The sequence below is a fragment of the Amphiprion ocellaris genome, chromosome 22, assembly GCF_022539595.1.
Source record: "Amphiprion ocellaris isolate individual 3 ecotype Okinawa chromosome 22, ASM2253959v1, whole genome shotgun sequence".
In the NCBI taxonomy this organism is placed as follows: domain Eukaryota; kingdom Metazoa; phylum Chordata; class Actinopteri; family Pomacentridae; genus Amphiprion; species Amphiprion ocellaris.
The window spans coordinates 26,893,064-26,913,882 of NC_072787.1; the positions used below are offsets into that span (position 1 = coordinate 26,893,064).

Here is a 20,819-nt window from a genome sequence, read left to right on the forward strand (position 1 = left end):
ACAGTTGTGGATTTCTGTCATTTAGTCTGGACTAAACAAATAACAGCAGCATAAATCTCAAACGTCATTATGAGGATTTTAGTTTCTGATTCTTTTGTTCGGACATTAGGTGAATGGATGGATGTTATTTACCTGCTTGACAGTTTCAGCGAACACTCTCGCCTTCCTCAGAAGCGTCTCACTGACAGTGTGACGTGGCAGCCGGCAGGTTTTGACAGCCGGCATTTGCGGCCCAGTAGAGTCGCCAGATGCGCCGGACCAACCACGCCCACACCGTAATGGCATGTCGTGGTGAGCCCAACGGACCCGACCATGCCACCAGGCATGCCGCATCCCCCGCCGTCCTATTTCCTCAGGAAAGGTAAATAACATCTATCCATTCACCTAATGTCTGAACAAAAGAATCAGAAACTAAAAGTATCAACAAGAAGACATGATGAACGTTTTTGAGCTGTCATTATGAGGAGTCTGGATTGAGGTTTCTCACTTGATAATGATCAAAACATGAAATTTAGCTTGGTTTAAAGGAATATTCCACCTTAAATCTTTGAATGTTGACCTAAAAGGTTGGTTTCAGGAAGTATTCCACCTACAAGGTCCTCAAACATCCACCTTAAAGGAACATTCCCCCAAAAATCCTTGGACATGCACCTAAAATGTTGGTTTAACCAAGTATTCCATCCAAAATCCTCAAAGAGACCTGAGGGGCTGGTTAAAAGGAATATTCCACCTTAAACCTCAGATGTAGACCCGAAATGGTGGTTTAGAAAAAATCCTTCAATGTAGACCAAAAAAGTTAGTATGGAGGAATATTCCACCTGAAATGTAGACCTGAGAAGTTGGTTTGGAAGAATATACCATCCTAAACATCCTTAAATGTAGACTAAAAGATGGTTTGGAAGAAAATTCCACCTAAAATCCTCCAATGTAGACCTAAAAGGTGAGTTTAATGGTATATTCCACCTAAAATTCACTACTGTAGACCTTGGAGGTTGGTCTGATGGTATATTCCACCCAACATCCTTGAACATAAACTTAAAAAGTTCGTTCAAAGGAATATTACACCTAAAGTCCTTCAATGTAGACCAGAAAATCTTGGTGTAAAGGAGTATTCCACCTTAAATGTAGACCTAAAGGATGGTTTGGAGCAATATTCTACTCTAAAATCTTCCAATGTAGACCTAAAAGGTTGATCTGATGGTATATTCTACCCAACATCCTGGAACATTTACCTAAAAGGTTGGTTTAATGATATATTCCCAGAAGAACCCTTGAACATTGGGCTTATTGGTATATTCCACCCAAAATACTTGTACATGCACCAAGAAGTCAGTGTAAAGGAAATGTAGACCTAAAAGGATTGTTTAAAGGAACATTTAAAGGATTATTTTCATTATTTAATAATCTGTTATCAGTCAGAACCCTGGCAAACTTATTTTCTTCAGTTTTTTTAGTGGAAGTCACAAATAAAGGAGCTCTTGGTTTTTCCCGGCGTTACTGAGTCCAAAGCTGCTGTTTCAACACAGAACGTTCACATGCATCCACAAACCTCTCAGCACTCAAACACCCACAGACAGGAGGCCGGCTGGACCGAGGCTCGGCGGCGTCCTCAGACCCACGAGTCGGGGAGTCGCTGAACTTGTTGGTCCGGTTTGAAGGCCTCCATGTGGTCCAGTAGAAGTCCACGTAGTCGGTGTTGGCTTTGAACCGCAGTGACTGGCCACCATCAGGTGGACCAGCTCGTCCTCGTAGGACTCCTCCTGTAGCCTTGAGGGAACCACAGGAACATTCAGTAGCTGTTGGAGTTCTTCCTGTCAGGCTCGTGGTAGAAAGGCTCTGAAGAATCTTGTACTTGTCTTATCTGGAACAATCTAACAGCCTAAACTGTTAACAGCGGTGTAAAGAAGCAAACACACAGGCATAGATTAGGACACAAACTAGATTTATTTTAGAAAACAAATCAACTTAGAGGCATTTGTTCACACATGTGGCTGAATAGGAGGCCGTCCAATCAGATTGGAGGTCTTCACTCTGTAGGTTGTTTGTTGGGTGAGACTCTTGGACCTCCATCAGCTGACGTGGATGTTTGATGGTCTTCCTCTCTAGTGCCAGATGATTCATCCATGAATTCAGCAGCTACAGACTGAAATGAAGCTCATGCTGCAGTTATTGAATTCCTGTTCCAGATCAAATGTTCAGAGCTCACCTTGAATGCAGCCGTCTGCTGTCTGATAGTTTTTCTCATTGTAGTCTTCAATAAAGTCTTTTTCCTCATGTCAGGATGTGGTGAGACTCTTTCTCAGTCGCTGCAGACGTCCCTCATTGTGCATCTCCAGAGAAGAAACAGAAAAACTGCTCACTGCTTCAGCATCAAATGCTCTCCAGCATTGAGAGTGTTTTAGGAATTCATTCATTGTGTTGTGAACTTTGAAGGAGCAGAAACTTTACAGCTGTCAAAGATATGAGCTCCAATTCTGGATGTTTTTAGGAAATGAAGTTCATCAAATGAACACTTGATTTTTGCTAATAACTCTCATTAAATTACTGAAGAAATTTAACATAAAAACCTGTAAACTCCCAGGCAGCTTTTGTTAAAGTTTGTCTGTAATTCTTTTTTGGTCGAGCTTTTAAACCCGAAATACAAAATACGGCTGTTGTTTTATTTTGTAGCAACACCGGAAGTCACCGAGGAAGAACAGTTTAGAGCTGGTCTGGACCGTGAACACATCTAGAATGGCTGTCCTCGAGCCCTTTTCCTATTTTATTCTGTTTTTGAGAGTGAAAACCCCACACAGAAATCATGGAGCTCCACATTGTTCTATAATGAGAGTCAGGAGGTTCTGCTGGAGAACAGTTTAAGAAGATCAATCATGTGTCTGATGCTGATTTGGAGAGAGCTGGAATTTGTCCTGTTAACCACAGATGTTGTTTTCAGTGATACTGGTCATCTATTGGTGCCGCTGTTCCAGTTTAACTGGTGATCAGGTTCACTGGTTATCAGGTTCACTGGTGATAGTTTCCATCTCCAGATGTTTCGTCCTCAGATTCGTCCAGACCAGACCTGACTGTGTGTGAAATAAAGATACTAGATAAAGAAAACCTGCAGAAAAACATCGGTATCACTACTTAATAAAGTCTATATCCATGTAAATATCATCTGCAGACAGTAAAAAGAAACGTGCTGGAGAAATAAATAAAAACACGTATTTTTCTGAACGCTGAGAGGAAACGATGGAATCCAGAGATAAAATTACAAACCACAGTGTGACTCATCGTGCCACTGATCAGTCTGATAAACATCTTCACAAGGATGTCAAAAGGAATACAAAAATATAACACAAACTGGCTGCGTAGTTTAATCACTCAGACTGTTTGGGTGGAATAAACCTTGAGAAGTGTCAGTAGCTGAACATAAAGTCACATTTAGTCCTGATAAATGGAGTTTTGTCTGAAATAACCTTTGAAGTTAAAGCAGTACTTTGTGTGGAATCCTGCTTTCAGACTGGAAACTCCACTTCAGTGATCATCATGCAGGTAGGTGGGGCCGTCTCTGATGTTGTCTCTGTTTGTTTCCTCACTGAGGAGGCCATGGTCGGACAGGAAGCAGCAGCAGTCATGTGACTAACGGCCACCAGGCTCTGGCCTCCTATTGGCTGGTGTGGTCCAGCTGCCACATCTGGAAGAAAATGTGTGACAGGACAAGAAGCAAGAAAGTGGAGTCAGAAAACAGCAGCTGCATTTAAATGAGAGGCTCCTTCGCCGTCACTGTTCACAAAACATACTTCAGCCACAGGAAAACTCAGAGCGATGGACATTTTTACACTTTGAAAACATCTTTTAGTTCCTAATTTTAGGATCTTCACATTATTTTGTCCATTTTTCAACCTCAGAATTAAACTCTGGCAACAGAACTCATCTACCAACCTTCTAAATGCAGTAAAACCTGATCAATCCAAAGCTGTCCAAGTCTTTGGATTAAAAAGAGCTATTTCCAGCTTATCGATGCTGCCGGCAGCATAAAAACACTTTGAATCAGGCGGGAGCTTCCAGTGATCAAAGTCTGAATTAGAAATCAGTGAAAATTTCTTCAAAACGACTCAATTTGTCTGAAAGGACTCAGAAAAGACCCAGAATGACAAAGCAGCTCCAGAACAAGTCAAAACGGCCCCAGAAGTGGAAAAATGATTCCAGACTTGTCCAAAATCTCTGAGAGTTTGTAGTATCTAATCTGAGATATGCATTAATTGATATGTTAGTGGAATGGAATCTGTTCTGTCTGTTCTATTAGCTGACCAGCAACTTGTGGGAGAACATATGTTTCCTCTCTCCCGGCGTAAACAGGCTGAGGTAATGTTCATGCAGGGGTCCCTGTCCTTGTATTGATGGATGGTCCTATAGAATTGAGGGGTCTGGTTGGCAGGGGGTATCCTGTATCCTGTTTTTACCAAGTTTTAACAAAGGCCATAGGTTGTGGCTCCATCCTGTACTAGATAGTATAAAACCTGACTGCTGGCCTTTGTTCTCTGAGGATCATTGGGCAACATTCTCCCAGGCAATTTCTGTCTGTATCGATACTGTTCTTTCTAATAAAAGGCTTTATTAAGAAAGTCAGTGTCAACGGGCGTTTCTTCTCCACCTGCACATCGCGAACATCAGAGAAACTATGACAAGTTCCTTCAGAATGACCCAAGATTTGAAATTTAAAGGTCAAACATGAGTTCATTTTCAGTTTTTTGACATTAACAGTATTTTTTACATTAGAATTTAAAACTGTGTGAACTTTGTAACTACAGTAAAATCAAATTCCAATTTTCCACCCTGCTCTAATTAGTGTTGCTGCCTGTTAATTGTTCTATTTTTGCTCCTTGTTTTTTATTTTACTGTTTTACATTGAAGTTGCTTTTTCTCTTTTAGATTTACTTTTAATCAGCTTTTTGTGTTATTTTCTCCACCAATCTTTTGGTCTCTCAGATGTGTTTAATGGTTAAAATGTGGATCAGAGTTTCCTCAAATGTCTTGTTTTGTACAAAGATTCTCAGTTTACTGTCACAGAGGAGCAAAGAAACCAGAAAATGTTCACACTGGAGAAGCTGCAATCACAGAATTGATGTGTTTTTCTATTAAACTATTCAAACTGATGAATGAATGAATGAATGATCCAAATAGCTGGAGGTTGGTTTGAAAGCTGACAGCGCATTCATGAATCCACTAGTGGCTGCAGCTGTGGTCTTACTGTCCTCTTTCTGGGCTACAAATAATGGAGTTGGTGTGTTGGAGCTGCAGCAGCCCATAATAAGTTCTGCTGCTGTCTGTTAGCATTAGCAGCACTTTAAGTCTCAGGCTGAGCGTCACCTTAGACTAGAACGTACTGAGACGCCGTGACGCCGTGACGCCGTGACGCCGACCAACACGTCCTGCTGGCTGATTCCTGACCGGCAACGTGATGAAATGAGTGGAAATGTTGGAATGAGGCTCGGCTCAGTTTCTACGGGGGCTTGGGACACAACAAGGGGTCAGCAGGTAAACCTGAGGCTGCACAGGTGATGAAGTGGACAGAAAATAAGACAAAATCACAGCGTCCTCTTTGACAGCTGACAAACTGCACACTTTGATTCCTTCAGGATTCTCTCAGCGTTCAGATGCAACAATCTGTGAAGGAATAAAGTCTGGGGACCACACAGCTATTCCAGCTGCACTCATATGCATCTGAAAAACACTAATTCAGGGAAATGTGTGACTTGCTGTTCTCCAAACGGAGCTGCAGGGGTCTGAAACTCAGCTCCTATAAAGGCCTCCATTGATTTGTCTTTGATAGTGAAGCTGATTATCAGTGATCAAGGAGATAAACGTTGCTGAGACCACAGAGTGACTTCACACACAGAGAGGAGGCTGATCAGAGCCACAACTAGAAAAACACTCAGTATCAGAGGCCAGAAGCAACCAGCTGATCATCAGTGGATCCTGCTGCTACATGTCATCTACAGTTTCCTCACAGAAAACACTGATTTCTCTGGAAACCATCAGCTGGTCACTGATGGAGCTGAAAATCCTGCAATATGCAGCCAAGTGTCCCAGAAGAGACTTTACAAAAGCACAAGAGTTGGCAGCAAATGACTGTGTGTGTGAAAAGAATGTAAATGTAGAAAGAGAGTTAAAGTTTCAACCTTCCAACACGTTGATCTGAGCTGCTGCTGGAATCATCATCCACCACCACTGGAACTGGAAAGTGTCCACAGCTGGACTCACCTGTCTGCTGAAGATTCCTGCTGCTCTCCAACACGCTGGAACAAACACAGCGAGTCGCACCCAAACCGCCGTCAGTCAGCAGAGAGGGATGTTTGCCTGTTGCCACGGTAACCTCGCCAGGCAGGGAGGCGTGTGTTAGCGACCAAACACACAACAGAGATGCCTCCTTTGTGTGCGTCAGCCAGGTCGTCACGTTGGACCCATAAAATTCTGACAGATGCATTTGGAACGTATTTCTGTCTGGAATGAAACGTATTCTGGAATCATTCTACACGTTTACATCATCAATCCTGGTGAAGGAAAAAAGAGCCACAGATTTACATCCACACTGAATGAGAGACAACAGATAGAAATATATTAGTCAGGTTTTAATCCTTTATGTGTTTATTACACCATAGATAGCACTGCAGGATGGAATAGTTCTACTTGTGTTCATGGTTAACATTCATGTGGTTTTTTACACTTTGGTGCTTTTAAATGTGCCGAATAAAAAACAGTGAGTTGACTCCCTGTAAATCACAGAAATAAACTCAGCACTAATTAGTCAGAGCAGAAAACCTGCATGAGGACGCCTTCGTCTTTAACCCTCCTGTTGTCTTCATTTATGGGCACCAAAAAATATTGTTTCCTTTCCAAAAATTCAGCAAAAAAAATCCCCAAATTTCTGAAATTTGCAAAACCTTCAGGAAGAAAATTCCAATAATTGCTTTACAGCTTCCCTTAAAAGTTTTATTTTTAAAAAATCCCCCAAATTTGGCAAGAAAATTCTTGTAAATATTTTCAAAAAAATAGTAAAAATCTTCCAAAAAAATTCTAAGTGAAACTCGCTGGATTTTAGTTGATTTTTTTTTGTGAATGTTCTTAAGAAACTTTTTTTAGCATTTTTTTCCACCAAAAAATGTTCAAAGATTTCCCAAAAATGTTGGAAATGTGGACATCAGAAGTTTCACTGTGAAAATATATTTTTTCCCACATTTTCAAACTTTAAAACGGGTCAGTTTTGACCTGCAGGACGACACGAGGGTTAAGATCATCAAATGTAAATATCAGACATAGATAATCCAAGTAAACACATTGTGTTGCAGCAGCTGAAAAAAACATTTTTAATGCAAAAAAGCAACAACCTGAAACTCACAAACAATAAATGTGCAACTTCTGTCTCAACTGTCCAAATGTCACTCCTGTTCTGATAAATGTGGGCTTATCAGCATGACTTTGCTCCAACCACAAGTCAGAGGGTAAAGTCTTCCTGCGGTGACGCCTCGAACGAACTTTACATTGTCACTGAAATGCAGGTCAGACTTCCCAGACATGTTGAGTTTCAGAGGATTCCTTTGGCATGTGGGGTTTACTCAAAACCAGTTCACATCCGCTTTTTCTTTACCTCAAACCCACAGCGAACCCTAGTGGCGTAGACGCTCCTACGCCACTGCAGGGATGAAATACTGCAGGGACACGTCCTCATGCAGCAGAATCAGGTGGAGGATCCTCTGATGGACAATATCTGAGGAGACAAGAGGGCAACATCAAGGAAAATGCAATCTAAAGAGAGACGGAACAAACTGTCAAATCAGAATCACAGTGAAAACTTCAACTGCCATCTACTTATGCCAAGTTATTTCTGCTTTTCCTCACGGATTCTGTGGAATCTGGATGTTCATACGCTGGATGCAAAGGTTTGCAGCAAATAAGGCATCAGGACATGTTCATCCCAAATCTGTCACAGTTTTTTTTTTTTTCTTTTCTCGGTTAATTAAGTGGAAAAAGCAACAAGTGGTCCAGTAAAGGATTTTCAACCACAGTCGAGGTACCACATTTTCATTCACTCGAGACTTAACAGCACATCTAGTGATATATAATACATAATAAACTAAAGCCTTAGTTAGTAATCTAACTACTACTTTAAGTTAAAGGTATCTATGTATTCTAAGCACTAATGAAGCTACTTCTGCTGTTGGAGACGCTCGTATAGATGCTGCTGCTGTCTCGGAGGAAAGACTCCTCAACAGCTGGAAGCAACAAACTAAATAGCAGCTCCTGGACGACATTCCTTACTAACGAGTCTCATTAATCTAAATTTAATTTAATTAGGATTTCTACTTTGCCAAGGAACGCGGTGGAGTTCTGTGACAATCGGGATGCGTTTGTCTGTCTGTCTGTTAGCAACATTACTCAAAAACAGACTAACGGATTTGGATGAAATTTTCAGAGAAGGTCAGAAATGACACAAGGACCAAGTGATTAGATTTTGGCAGTGATGCAGCTTATAGTCTGGATCCATGGATTTGTTAAAGATTTCTGTATCATTGCCAGATAGCGTCACTGTAACCATGACAACAAGTGAACACTACATCAGCTGCCTGCTGATGATCACATGATTGTGATCCTACTACAAATCCACCACTGAGGACTTATTGGACTTATCCGTTGGAAATGATCTGACTGAGCAGCCTTGGAGGAGGAAAGCGCTCTCTGAGTGCTTTTCTTGTTTAGTTTGTAGTACAACTGTGAATGAGAAAGGTGGTTGATGTTTTTCAAACTGTCTTTTCTTCTCCGTGATGTTTTTGGATCAATAATGGTGCTGAAATGTGGGAAAAGTTCTCCCCAAACTGTGCATCACTTGTCGTCTTGCCTCTTCCATGTAAGGAAAGTGTCTGTGGCTGGATGAGGAGCTGTGGCTGGACTTACTGCACATGGCCTTGCTGGGGTTGACCTGCTGTCCCATGAGGAACTGCTGCAGCCTCCTGATGTCCACCCTGGCCTCCGCCATGCTGTCTGGGTCTCTGCCCTGAGATGGACCACCGTCCTGAGAGGAGTCATCACCTGGAGGGTCATGGAGATGAGGGAGGGTCAAATGGAGACAGGAGGACAAAGACAAACGTCAGCATAACTTCATACCAGGTCCTGACACTACCGGCAACAAAATGTGAGGCTAAGATTTCAAAATATATATTATGTGCAAGAAATAAAACAGTTGTGATCACTGAAACTAAACTGAGTCTGGTTAGAAAACCCTTTTGCAATTACGGTAGCAGATGAATAAAAGCGTAAGTTTTTAAGGAAAACATGAAATTGTCTGTGTGACCCCAAACATTTGAATGGTAGTGTTTGTTTTTAATTTGACACCAGAGCAAAAACTGTACTGTTCAACTTAGAAGTGATGTATTTACAGCAGGTTGACACTGAGTGATATTTCATTTGTTATATACTGACTAACCATCATATATACAACATTTTCTATTATGCCATTCCGATGTTCTGTGCACAACAGAGACAAAGGCAAAAAATCCCACAAAATCTTAAAAAGCAAGAAGCTAATGCTGACGTACATGTTGATGCTGGTACTTTCACTCACAACAATGGCGGCGTTAGAGAAACTCAAACATCTGCCCTGAATTCAGTCCAACATCTGTTTTATTCATGCGGCTAAAAAGCAGGCAACATTGTTTTTACCCCACGGAGGGTTTCCCAGGTCTTTGAAGTGAGTGGTCACAGAAACCAGATCTGTCTCGATCTTCAGGTTCATCTCTCCGTTCAGGTTGGCTTCAATCACCTGAAACACACACAAAGGTTCATTTAAATCCAACAAAGTGAAGCTTCACCTTCGTTCACACACCTACAAACATGAGGCAGGTTTCAGGAAGATTAATTTATGAGGGATTTCTAAGCTTTTCGACTTTTGGCCCAATTTAATCCTCTGAACTTCAAGCGGCTCCTGTTTTTCATTTTCTCCCGTCACATTTTTTTCCTCACTGTGGCTCATTTTTCTCTCTATAAAGATTTTATGACAGTTCAGCTGAAAAGTCCCTGAGTTTTGTGTCAGTTGAGTGAGTCACTAGTTGGTTCATAGTTGTGCCAAAGGAGTGCAGAATTTTTCATTTTCAAAAAAATCTGATTAGTACAAACTATTCATTCTTTACAATTTTTAAAATAAGATGTGTAGAATAAAGCAGTTTTGATGAAACATAACAATTTGAAGCTTGGATTTGAATCATTTTCTAAATGAAATGGCACACGACATGGAAAAACAAGTTGAAAGTCTAAAGACTGTTTCTGTTTTTACAGTTTCTGGCTCTGAAAAATGGTGTAATTTGTGGGATTTTTTAAAAAATGAACATGTTTTTTCAACCCGGGTTCAGAGAACGATGTTAATGTTGATTTTAATGAGCAACCTCTTAACTTGGGTGAAGTTTGGAGACATGTGACCCTACCAGGAAGTTGGAGAGGTTCTTCATTCTGTCCACGACGTTCTTCATGGTCTTCAGAGGCGGCAGGTAGATGCTGACCTGCGAGGACACACAGGTAGAATGACAAAGCTTCGGCACTGCGCTGGAAAAACTCAACAAGCATCACTTCACCAGATGCGGAGGAGGATTTGTCCTGATCTGAAAGCTGAAGAGTTGAAGAGGCTCACAGAGATGTCACTTACATCAAAGTCCGGAACGCTCGGTTCTATGAATTCATGCCAGAGTCTCCGGGGGATGACGTCGACCGGGACGTCATGAGTGACGACTCGACTGATGCTGGACAGGGTGGGCTGGACAGACAGAGGGAAGACATCAGACGATATTTAAAGCAGCAGGACAGGAGTTACAGAGTAACGCCATCATTCATCTGCAGTTTGTTTACCACACACATCTAAGTCCAACATTCAGCTCTGTTTCACCAAACACTTGGCTCTTCAGCTGCTGATGTTCTGCTGCACTAACCAGCTCTAACAGAGTCTCACTGATTCCACGTTGTGCCTTCAGCAGATCATCTTTTAGTAGCAGGTATGTCTAGAAGCAGCTTTCTGCTGCAGGAATGTGGGTCACTTTAAGACCTTCTGAAGGACCCATTGACGTTTGGCACCATGCAGGGTTAGTAATGTTCCCTTTCATTTCAGACAAATAACCTCCAATAATGTTTGGTGAACAGTCTTTATCTAATTTCTTTGATTTCAATTTGAGTGCACGCATATTGGCCAGAAGTTTATCAAACCGGTTTGGAATTGTTAATATGGTGCACCTTTGTGTTTGATGCTCTACATGCTGCTGGGTTCCTGGATGAAGGGGAAAGCTGAGTGTAAGGCAGCCTTTCATGCTGGAAGACAGGAAGTGGTACCTTCCACTTCCTGTCTTCCACCAGCTAAAATCCAGATTGTTTTAAACGTTGTCTGGCAACATTTCCATAGAATTCGAAACTACAACCAGCTACAAACTCACAACAAGGAGAAAAGCCACGTTTCACTTCAATATACAAGACTGAACCTTTTCGCTTTGTTACGTGTCTTAATAGAAAATATGATATTATACTTTCCTTTATAATTTATTTTTGTCATGTTGGAGTTTAACTGTACACCTCTGCTCTTTAATGTGAAAATCTTTGTTTACATTTCATACTGTGCTCATTACAAAACGACAGTGTAAAGTTTGGCAAATTAAAAACAACTTTAACAGTTATTTAGCTATATTTGAAAGAAAATTAATGGTTTGGATTAGTTAATTGGCAGAACCATGCGTGGCTTCATTTCCTACACAGAACTGCAGTTGCATTTGCTAACTGCTATTTGTTTTGGTGCACTCGTAGTCAACGTTGTGGTTGAAGCTGTTGGATGGAAACAGAAAGGTTAATTCCTGTAAACTGGTCTGAGTTCCTGCAGTAGAAATCTGCCTACTGAGACACAAAGAATCAAATATATTCACTGGTGTTGAGTGGAGGCAGCAGCAGAGACAGTCTCACCAGCTCGGCAGCGATGGTGAGGCAGGGGCAGTGCTTCTTGGTCAGTTTGACTTTGACCGACTTGGCGCTCTGGACCGTCTTCAGAGCTCTGGACAGGTTCTCTGGAGTCACTTCCAGACAAATCTCATTGTCCTCGGGGGACACGCCCTCCATCTGGTACTCATCGAAGAAGTTGGCCTGCGGGAAGGAAGGAAACGCTGACAGGATCCAACACAATACAAATACAGCTTTAGCCCCAAAATCTGCAGTTCCTCAAATGTCCACCAGAGGCGGCCTCCACAGACGAGTCAATCCCCATAGAGCTCCATATTAAAATGTCCAACTTTACAGCAGAAATAAACCTGTTTACAGCCTTGAGCTGAACACTATTTTGGTCTCTAGAGCTAATTTGTTCATTTATAACAACTGTGCAGGTGGTGAATATTTTTACAATTCAACTGTTTAAAGTGAATTAAGGCTTAAAGTTATGAAAAATTAGCAGCGCCATCATGCATTGTATGGCTCAACTCGGCTCCAACAATATTAAGGTTTGGTTAAAGTGGCAATGATTGATCAATTAATCAATAATCTGTCAACTGTTACATTGATTGTCAGCTATTTTGATAATCAATCGGTACTTTCTCCTCAGAATTTCAATAGAAGTTGTCATAACTTGTCTAATTTCTTTTCTTGAGCCTTAACTTTGGTTTTTAGAGTTTACATTTTGTTTCGTTATTGTGCTGTCTGCAGCTGCAACAGAGGCAAAGTTCTCTTCAGGAACCATCAACTACATCTTATCCTAACTCGCCTGCGACAGTTCGCACCACATGCTGACTCCTCCGTTGGCCACTTTCTCAGACAAAACGAAGAACAGGTTGTCTGGAGTTAGCCGCAGGACGCACATCTTCGTCAGCTTGGAGATGGTGGTGATGACTCCTGCAGAGGATGAAGAAGAACAAAGTCAGTCCTGAAGATGTCACAATCTAAATTACTTTATTTGAAAGAAAGATTGTCTATATCAAGAACTAGAAAATGAGAAAGAATTTTCAAGCTACTTTTTTTCATTTTCATAAATTACAGATATCTAGTAAAAAATCTTTGTTAAAAAATAAATGATTTACACATTAAGCATAAAAAATGAATAAAAATAATTACAAATAAAAACAGTGTAAATAATGTTCGCAGTGTTTCAAAAAGAAATTCATTCTTTTACAGTGTTTGACCATAAAATTATACAGTTTTACTGTATTTAAATCAGCAAAAATGGCATTCTTTTACAGATAACTGATTGTGTATATCAAGAAGTGACAGATGTTATAGAATTGTGTAGCTATTATTTCACCCATTTTTTTCCATTCTGATAAATCATAGATAGCATCACGTAAAAATATTTGTTAAAAAAAAAAATTATTTACACATTAAGCGTAATAAAAAAAAAAAAATAGAAACAGGCCAAAACCGTAAATAATGTCCACGTAAAAATATGTATTTTTTCAAAAAGTAATTTGTAGGGGCATAGGGTATATGTGGGGCAAAACAAGACATTAGAGGATGTCATTTTTAGACACTTGATGGACATTTTACTCATTTTTTTTGACATTTTATAGATCAAGGAACAAACTGGTTAATTAGTTTCAGAGACTTTTATCCAAAAAATATCTAAATTCTCTGCAGATTTTAATATTTTCAAATTTAAATGTATACACAGAATATACAACAAGACATTTTAGGATGTTATCTTGCTTTCAGAATGACTGATTGACATTTGTCACCACTTTCTGACATTTTATAAATCAAGTAACTACAGGATTAATCTGTCAGAGTGTTTTTAAAAAGAAAAAAGTCCAAAATCTCTGATTGCGGCTTCTTAAATATGAATATTTTCTGGTTTATTTCCTCGTCTGTGACATTAAACTGAATATCTTTGGCATGTGGGGCAAAACAAGACATTTGAGGATGTGATTTTTGGATTTGATGGATATTTTACGCATTTTTTTTTTACATTTTATGAACCAAAACAACTAATTAATTAATAGAGAAAATAGCTACAGCCCCACACTGGATATGTTCTCAACTAACTAAATAAAAATTGGGCTAAAATAAATAAACTACAGTGATAATTAATCACCAAACAGCCCAAGATGTGTTCACCAATCTTAAAAACAAGCCCACATTTTGAAGTTTATTTCTGCACCAAACTCCATTTTCATTTTTCGATATTTTAATAATAGAATTTAGCAGCAACTTGCTGTAAATGTGTTAAAGTTAGCGACTTATTTCAGGGCATGTGTAAGCCGAACCGAAGACTGAAATAAGACCAACATGTCTCAGTAGTTAAAGGCTACTCAGACTGCTTATTATGGGCTGTCAGGTGCTGTTTTCCTCCGCTGGTGCTGGAGCGGAGCTTCGGCAGGAGGCTGGCGGGCTGAGCAGCGTCGCTCTGCGGGGAAACGGACGGACTCACGGCTGAAGTGGTTCAGGCAGGCGACGTCCACGATCTTCCCCCGAAACTTCATCTTAAACTCGGACTTCTTCCCTCCGGAGCCTGGACGAGCTTCCGGCGGGACACTTTTTGTTTGGTCCGTCCGCTTCAAGGGTCCGACGGGAACCGCAGCGAGCCTCGATAGTTCCGGCCAGCAGGTCGAGGAGGAAAAAGGGGAAATGTGGGCTTGTTTTTAGGATTGGTTAATACATTAATGATCATCGTAGTTTATTTATTTCCGCCCATTTTTATTTATTTATTTTCTCGATTTATTAATTAAAATGGTTCCTAAAATGTCAGAAAATTGCATAAAAATGTCCATCAAATGTCCAAAAATCACATCCTCAGACGTCTTGTTTTGCCCCACATGCCGAAGAGATTCAGTTTAATGTCATAGACGAGGAAATAAACCTGAAAATATTCATATTTAAGAAGCTGCAGAGACTTTGAACTTTTTTCCTTAAAAAAACTGTCAGATAAATTAATCCTGTAGTTATTTGATTTATAAAATATCAGAAAATGTTGCCAAATGTCAATCAGTCATTCTGAAAACCTGATGATTGATGTCCTGAGCAATTACAGAATCTTTTTAGCTCCAATCTTGACATATTTTTATTAAAATCAATCGTCTTACTACAATAAAGAAGAAACATAAGAAATAATCCAACACAGCAACTCTTTCTTTAAGATTTTTTCAGTCATTTTGGAGAATTATTAAACAATTTTAGGGTTTTTGTTTGCCATTTTGATTCAGATTTGCATCATTTTTGACAAATTTTCTGTCATTTTGGGAAATTGTTTAACAATTTTGGACAAATTTTAGTTTTTTTGCCATTTTGATTCAGTTTTGAGTCATTTTTGACAATTTTCAGTCATTTTGGAGAATTGTTAAATCACTTTAGGTATTTTTTGCCATATTAATTCAGTTTAGAATTATTTTTGATCAATTTTCAGTCATTTTGAAGAGTCATTAAACAATTTTAGGTATTTTTTGCCATTTTGATTTAGATTTGAATCATTTTTGACATTTTTCTGTCATATTTGGAGAATTGTTAAACAATATTAGGTATTTTTTGTGATTTTAATTCAGTTTTGAGTCATTCTTGACAATTTTTCTGTCATTTTGGAGAATTGTTGAACAGATTTGGATAAATTTTATTTTTTTCCATTTTGATATAGTTTTGAGTCATTTTAACCATTTTGGAGTCATTTTGGAGTTTTTTTTCATTTTATTTTCTAATCTGTTTCTGCATATCTGTTTTCAGAATGATCAGAACTGTTCAAACTGTGACTGAATTCAACCAATTCCGACTGACTCTGGTGAAAAAAATGGCTTCAACAGCCATAAGAAACTCTTTAACCTTGGAAAAAATAAAAAGAAAGTTAATTTAACTGAACTGGTTTAAACTTGTACAAGTCATGAGAGGATTTAAAGACAGCAGGAGAATTTACAGGCTGGATGAAGTTAAAATAATGTGTTTTTATTATCAGAAAGTGTGTCTATCTTGTGTTTGACTGTTTTCACCAATAATTCGTGGTTATTCTGATATTTGTTTGACATCTTCATCCCTCCTTGTTTAATGCACTCACTTTTTTACTTTTTAAGAACTCACAATCCATCCATAATCCATCTTTTTTTCTGTAGCATCTTGCTGGAAACAATAAAATCATCCGAGTGAAAAACAACCGAGTCGTTCTTGGAGGCTGCAGAGCAAAAATAGAAACAAACAGACCCAGTTTCTCCGGTGAACTTGAGGTCATTCCTTACAAATAAAGGCCTGATTATTTATTGCTCACCTAATGAAAATGTTCTCCCTAATCTCCAGGCTTATTTATTTTGAAACAAAAGAATACCAGCAGGATTTAAGCCTCTTAAATGTCTGGAGCGGCTTCAGGTTACAGATTTACTTTCAGCACAAAACAAAGCGGATCCAGGTTGAGACACTTCAGAGTGACTTCACTGGTCTTTTTATTCTCCGTCTGATTAGCAGAAGTCAACCTCACAGCAAATTAATTAATATATATAATATAAATATAATATAATATAATAAAACGGAACTCGATATTTTCTGGAGGTGATTTTTCCATTTTAATCAGTTTTCTTCCTGCTTCTTGTGTTTTATTCTGTTGTTTTTCAGATTTATTTTTTTTTCTGTGTGGATGATTGGACCCAGCTTCGTCCAATCACTGGCTCCCCGCTGATCGCTGACCAATCAGAGGCCTCGCTGCTAGTAAACTTCATCTGGAGTTTTCCCTCTGAGCAGCTGCTTCAGTCTCAGCAGCACCATGGCTCCTCTGTCCATCCAGTCTGGGGTGAAATATGCCAAAACTCTGCTGCCGGAGGCTCTGATGAGGTGAGGCAACCAGCTTCTCAGGCTAGAAGTACAATCTGATGTGTGGAGAGTTTGGCAAGACGCTGTTCTTTCAAAAAAACTGATGTCAGAATGCGTCTATGATTGAATTTGGGCGTGTTTACGTGTCATTTTGGACAATTTCTGAGTCATTTTTGACAATTTTTGAGCTGCTTTGTACAAATTGTGACTCAGTTTGCACACATATTTAATCACTTTGGACAATTTAGAGTCATTCTGGTAATTTGGACATGTCAAAATGCCACTGAGAGTTAATTTGGACCATTTGTGAGTCATCTTGCACAAATTTCTTGTCATGTTGGACTCCTTTCGATTCATTTTCGACAGATTTTGAGTCCTTTTGGACATTTTAGAGTAATTTAGGTAAAATTGACATTTCAAAATGCCATTATAAGCTCATTTGGTCCATTTTTGAGTCACTGTGGACCATTTTAGAGCCATCTGGGACCATTTTTGGATTCATTTTGGACCATTTTGAGCCATTTCAGATACAAGTTTTCAATCCAGGCTGGTATAGTGTGTCCATAAAGTTCCTGTAAGTGTATATAAGTGGATGGATCCATATTTCCACTAAAATACAGTCTTTCTTCGACATTTCAGCAACTTTTGAGGCTCTTACACATTAATAGAATCTAATGTGTGGAGAGTTTGGCAAGATAAAGTTCCTTTCAAAAAACCTTGTTGTCAGACTGGTAATATGAGTCAATCTGAACATGTTTATATGTCATTTTTGAGTAATTTTGGATCATTTTTGTGTAATTTTGGACCATTTTTGAGTTGCTTTGGACAAATTGTAAATCAGTTTGCACACGTTTAATCACTTTGGACAGTTCAGAGTCATTTTGGTAATTTGGACATGTCAAAATGCCATTGAGAGTTAGTTTGGACCATTTTTAAATGATTGTAGGCAATTTCTGAGTCATCTTGCACAAATTTCTTGTCATGTTGGACTCCTTTTGTTTTATGTTGGACAACTTTTGAGTCCTTTTGGACATTTTAGAGGAATTTTGTTGAATTTGACATGTCACAATGCCATTATAAGTTCATTTGGGACATTTTTGAGTCACTTTGGACCATTTTTGAGTCACTGAACTATTTTGAGCCATTTCGGATACACGTTTTCAAGTGAAGGAGGTGTTGTGTTTCCATAAAATTCCTATAAGTGTATATATATATATGGACGGCTCGGAGCTAGATAAAAAAATGTTGATTTTCAACTTTCCGAGGATCTTTGAAAATGATCAAAATCTGTGCGCAAAATCACAACTAAAGGTACAGAATTTGCTCACACAGGTTTCCACCGTGTAATGCTTCGGTTTTTTTTAATCTGAGGGTTAATTTAGCGCAACTGTTTCCCCCAAAACCAGCTGCGCGTAAAAGTGCAACAATAATGTGTGATGGTGCTGTTTTCTCCTGAAGCCTGATTGATATATCAATAAGACGACATTGGAATATAAAAACTCCTTCACTTGCTCACTCACAGGAACTTCAAGAATTTTGACAGGACTATATTTAGTTAAAATCACTGGGTCGCTTCCTTTTAATAACGGGAGAACAAAAGCTAACCTGTACTAAGACACACTAAGACACATTCAGACGCACTAAGACAAGCTAAGGTCTACCAAGACATACTAACACACATTAAGATGTTCTAGATTCCCTGAAGACACACAAAGATCTAAACTAAGTCTCTAAATCCTTTATTTGTGGACGTGGCAGGTCCGTGTCGTCGGTCCAGACCAGCATCTCTCGCCACATCCTGCCGTCAGCTCACTGTCGCTGCTTTAAGGTGTGCAGCTCCAGCCGGAAGCGGCGTCGAGGCCTGGCGGCGGCGTCCCTGAACGAGCTGCTGGAGCAGGTGAAGTAGAGGGTGTTTGTCCCAACTGTAAAAAGCCACATTCTTTAGAGGGAACCTGGACAGCTTTCTCCTCCTGGTGCTTCACTCTGCTTCCTGGTTTTTGCGTCTCAGGCGGCCAGAGTGTTCATGCTGTCCTGCCACTTCCTGAGTCTGGTGCTGGAGGAGGACGGGACGCCGGTGGACTCGGAGGAGTTCTTCCAGTCGCTGCCCAACAACACGCCGCTGATGGTGCTGGAGAAGGGCGAGGTGTGGACGCAGAACAAGGTGCTGGGAGTCACTTTTACACTGTTCAGGGTCGTAACTTTAGTTCTAAATGAATCACTTCAGTCTCCGTAAGGAATAACACTGTCGGGTCTTGGTCTTGTTATTCATTAAAGTCCGCTAAAGTTGTATTTTTCTTTGATTTTTGTAAAGTTTTAAATCCTTCATACTCATTATAATCCAGTAAAGATGTGTTTTCTATAGTTTTTGTCAGATTTTAAACCTTTATTAACATGTACCAAGACATACTGAGATGATCAGTACTGCTGCTCTCCTTTTTATTCTGTTCCATCTGCTGCTGTTACATTGTAAATTTCCCCGCTTTGGGATCAATAAAGGTTTAGTCTATCTATCTATCTATCTATCTATAGTCTATCTATCTATCTATCTATCTATCCATCTATCTATCTGTCTATAGTCTATCTATCTATCTATCTATCTATCTATCTATCTATAGTCTATCTATCTATCTATCTATCTATCCATCTATCTATCTATCTGTCTATAGTCTATCTATCTATCTAACTGATGGTCAGACGCCTTCAGAGTTCCATGTTTCTTTCCTGCATGTTTCAGGTCTTCCCCAGCTTCCGTCAGACCAAGAGGAAGGGACTCGCCAGGCTGAGCTTTGAGCTCTACAAGCTGCACCCGAAGGACTTCCTGTGTTGCCTCTCCATCAGGGCCACGCTGTACGAGATGTACACACTGAGCTACGACTTCAGGTGCAGCCGCATCAAACACGTCCTCAAGTAGGTGGAGCTCTGCTGCACACAGCAACATAAGGACAACATCAGCTGCACAACGACAACATCAGCTGCACAACGACAACATCAGCAACGCAACGACAACATCAGCTGCACAACAACATCAGCAATGCAATGACAACATCAGCTGCACAACGACATCAGCTGCACAACGACAACATCAGCAACACAATGACAACATCAGCTGCACAATGACAACATCAGCAACAGAATGACAACATCAGCAACACAATGACAACATCAGCAACACAATGACAACAGAGTGTCTTACAACAAACAACACACTGACCAACAAACAGCACACTGTCTGGTGCACAACACAGTGTCTAAAAAGTACATACTAAGACGGCATTATGGCAACATGCAGCTGCTGGAACATACAACAGTTTTTCAGATCCTCTTCAAATGTGCATCAAAAGTTCATCAAAGTTGTAACATTTAAATTCAGAAGGATTAAATATGATGATCCTGAACTGAGATGTCACAACTCTGCTGGGTCTGTTGTGTGTTGCAGTGTGATGGTTTAACAGCCTTTCTGTTCACACTCTGCACTGACAGTTTGTGCGTCTGTGCATCTGTATTGTGTGATTGTGTGTTTGCAGGTCAGTGCTGCGCTGCATCACCTTTGTGACCAGACTGAGTGGACAGTTGCTGCTCTGCACGTCTTCGTCTTTACTGCAGTTCACTGGCAACGACGACAGCTAGATTGTGTGTCTGTTGTGTGGATTTATAGCAGCAGTTTGTGTGTCTGTGCAGCAACAAACTGAGTGATCTTTGTGTTTCTGTATTTGATGCTTAGATGCAAAGAGGAAAGCTTTTCTGTCACTGTTTTTTCTGGATGTTTTACTTTCAATTTGAGGATTTCTACTTAAAAGCCGACATGAAAAAGTCGTGAGCTTTGGATTTGATTAAAATGTGATCAAAAAATTAATAATTGTATAAATAAAGAGGAGTTTTCTAAAGCTGTTCTCGGTTCTGTGTTGCCAGTTGTGTTTTCTTAGCACCTTGAACCATCTTATTGAAATAACTGAGACAAAAGAGACATGAAATGACCAAAAAGACACAAAATGATCACAAAGATATTTAAAATTGCCACAAAATTACCAGAAGAAGAGACCACAAAGAGTAGAAATGTC

At 39.7% G+C, this 20,819-nt stretch overlaps 2 protein-coding genes across 3 annotated transcripts; one reads left to right on the forward strand and one right to left on the reverse strand.

Annotated features, from left to right (window-relative positions):
- Positions 1-6,599: 6,599 nt before the first annotated feature.
- Positions 6,600-14,568, reverse strand: hus1 (HUS1 checkpoint clamp component). 2 transcript variants are annotated; one of them, XM_023282388.3, is made up of 8 exons: positions 14,411-14,568; positions 12,755-12,882; positions 11,968-12,144; positions 10,676-10,783; positions 10,458-10,532; positions 9,700-9,799; positions 8,935-9,069; positions 6,600-7,750 (listed from the first exon to the last, which is right to left on the reverse strand). In XM_023282388.3, exons 1-8 carry the CDS (start codon positions 14,460-14,462, stop codon positions 7,668-7,670), a joined length of 858 nt encoding a protein of 285 aa, XP_023138156.1. In that variant the 5' UTR covers positions 14,463-14,568; the 3' UTR covers positions 6,600-7,667. The 2 variants fall into 2 exon arrangements, with proteins under 2 accessions (XP_023138156.1, XP_054863290.1); XM_055007315.1 differs by lacking the exon at positions 14,411-14,568 and adding an exon at positions 14,269-14,376.
- Positions 14,569-16,590: 2,022 nt separating this feature from the next.
- Positions 16,591-20,649, forward strand: cidea (cell death inducing DFFA like effector a). The gene is made up of 5 exons (XM_023282403.3): positions 16,591-16,782; positions 18,520-18,658; positions 18,770-18,922; positions 19,496-19,668; positions 20,286-20,649. The coding sequence occupies exons 1-5, from the start codon at positions 16,715-16,717 to the stop codon at positions 20,386-20,388; spliced, it is 636 nt and encodes a 211-aa protein (XP_023138171.1). The 5' UTR covers positions 16,591-16,714; the 3' UTR covers positions 20,389-20,649.
- Positions 20,650-20,819: the final 170 nt, after the last annotated feature.

Coding starts and splice junctions, on each gene's coding strand:
- hus1 (XM_023282388.3), bottom strand. CDS start 14,462: ATGAAGTTTCGGGGGAAGATCGTGGACGTCGCCTGCCTGAACCACTTC. Junction 10,784..11,967: donor TCACCATCGCTGCCGAGCTG/GTGAGACTGTCT, acceptor CTGTCTGTCCAG/CCCACCCTGTCCAGCATCAG. Junction 9,800..10,457: donor AGAACCTCTCCAACTTCCTG/GTAGGGTCACAT, acceptor TGTGTGTTTCAG/GTGATTGAAGCCAACCTGAA.
- cidea (XM_023282403.3), top strand. CDS start 16,715: ATGGCTCCTCTGTCCATCCAGTCTGGGGTGAAATATGCCAAAACTCTG. Junction 18,659..18,769: donor TGAACGAGCTGCTGGAGCAG/GTGAAGTAGAGG, acceptor TTTGCGTCTCAG/GCGGCCAGAGTGTTCATGCT. Junction 18,923..19,495: donor AGGTGTGGACGCAGAACAAG/GTGCTGGGAGTC, acceptor TGCATGTTTCAG/GTCTTCCCCAGCTTCCGTCA.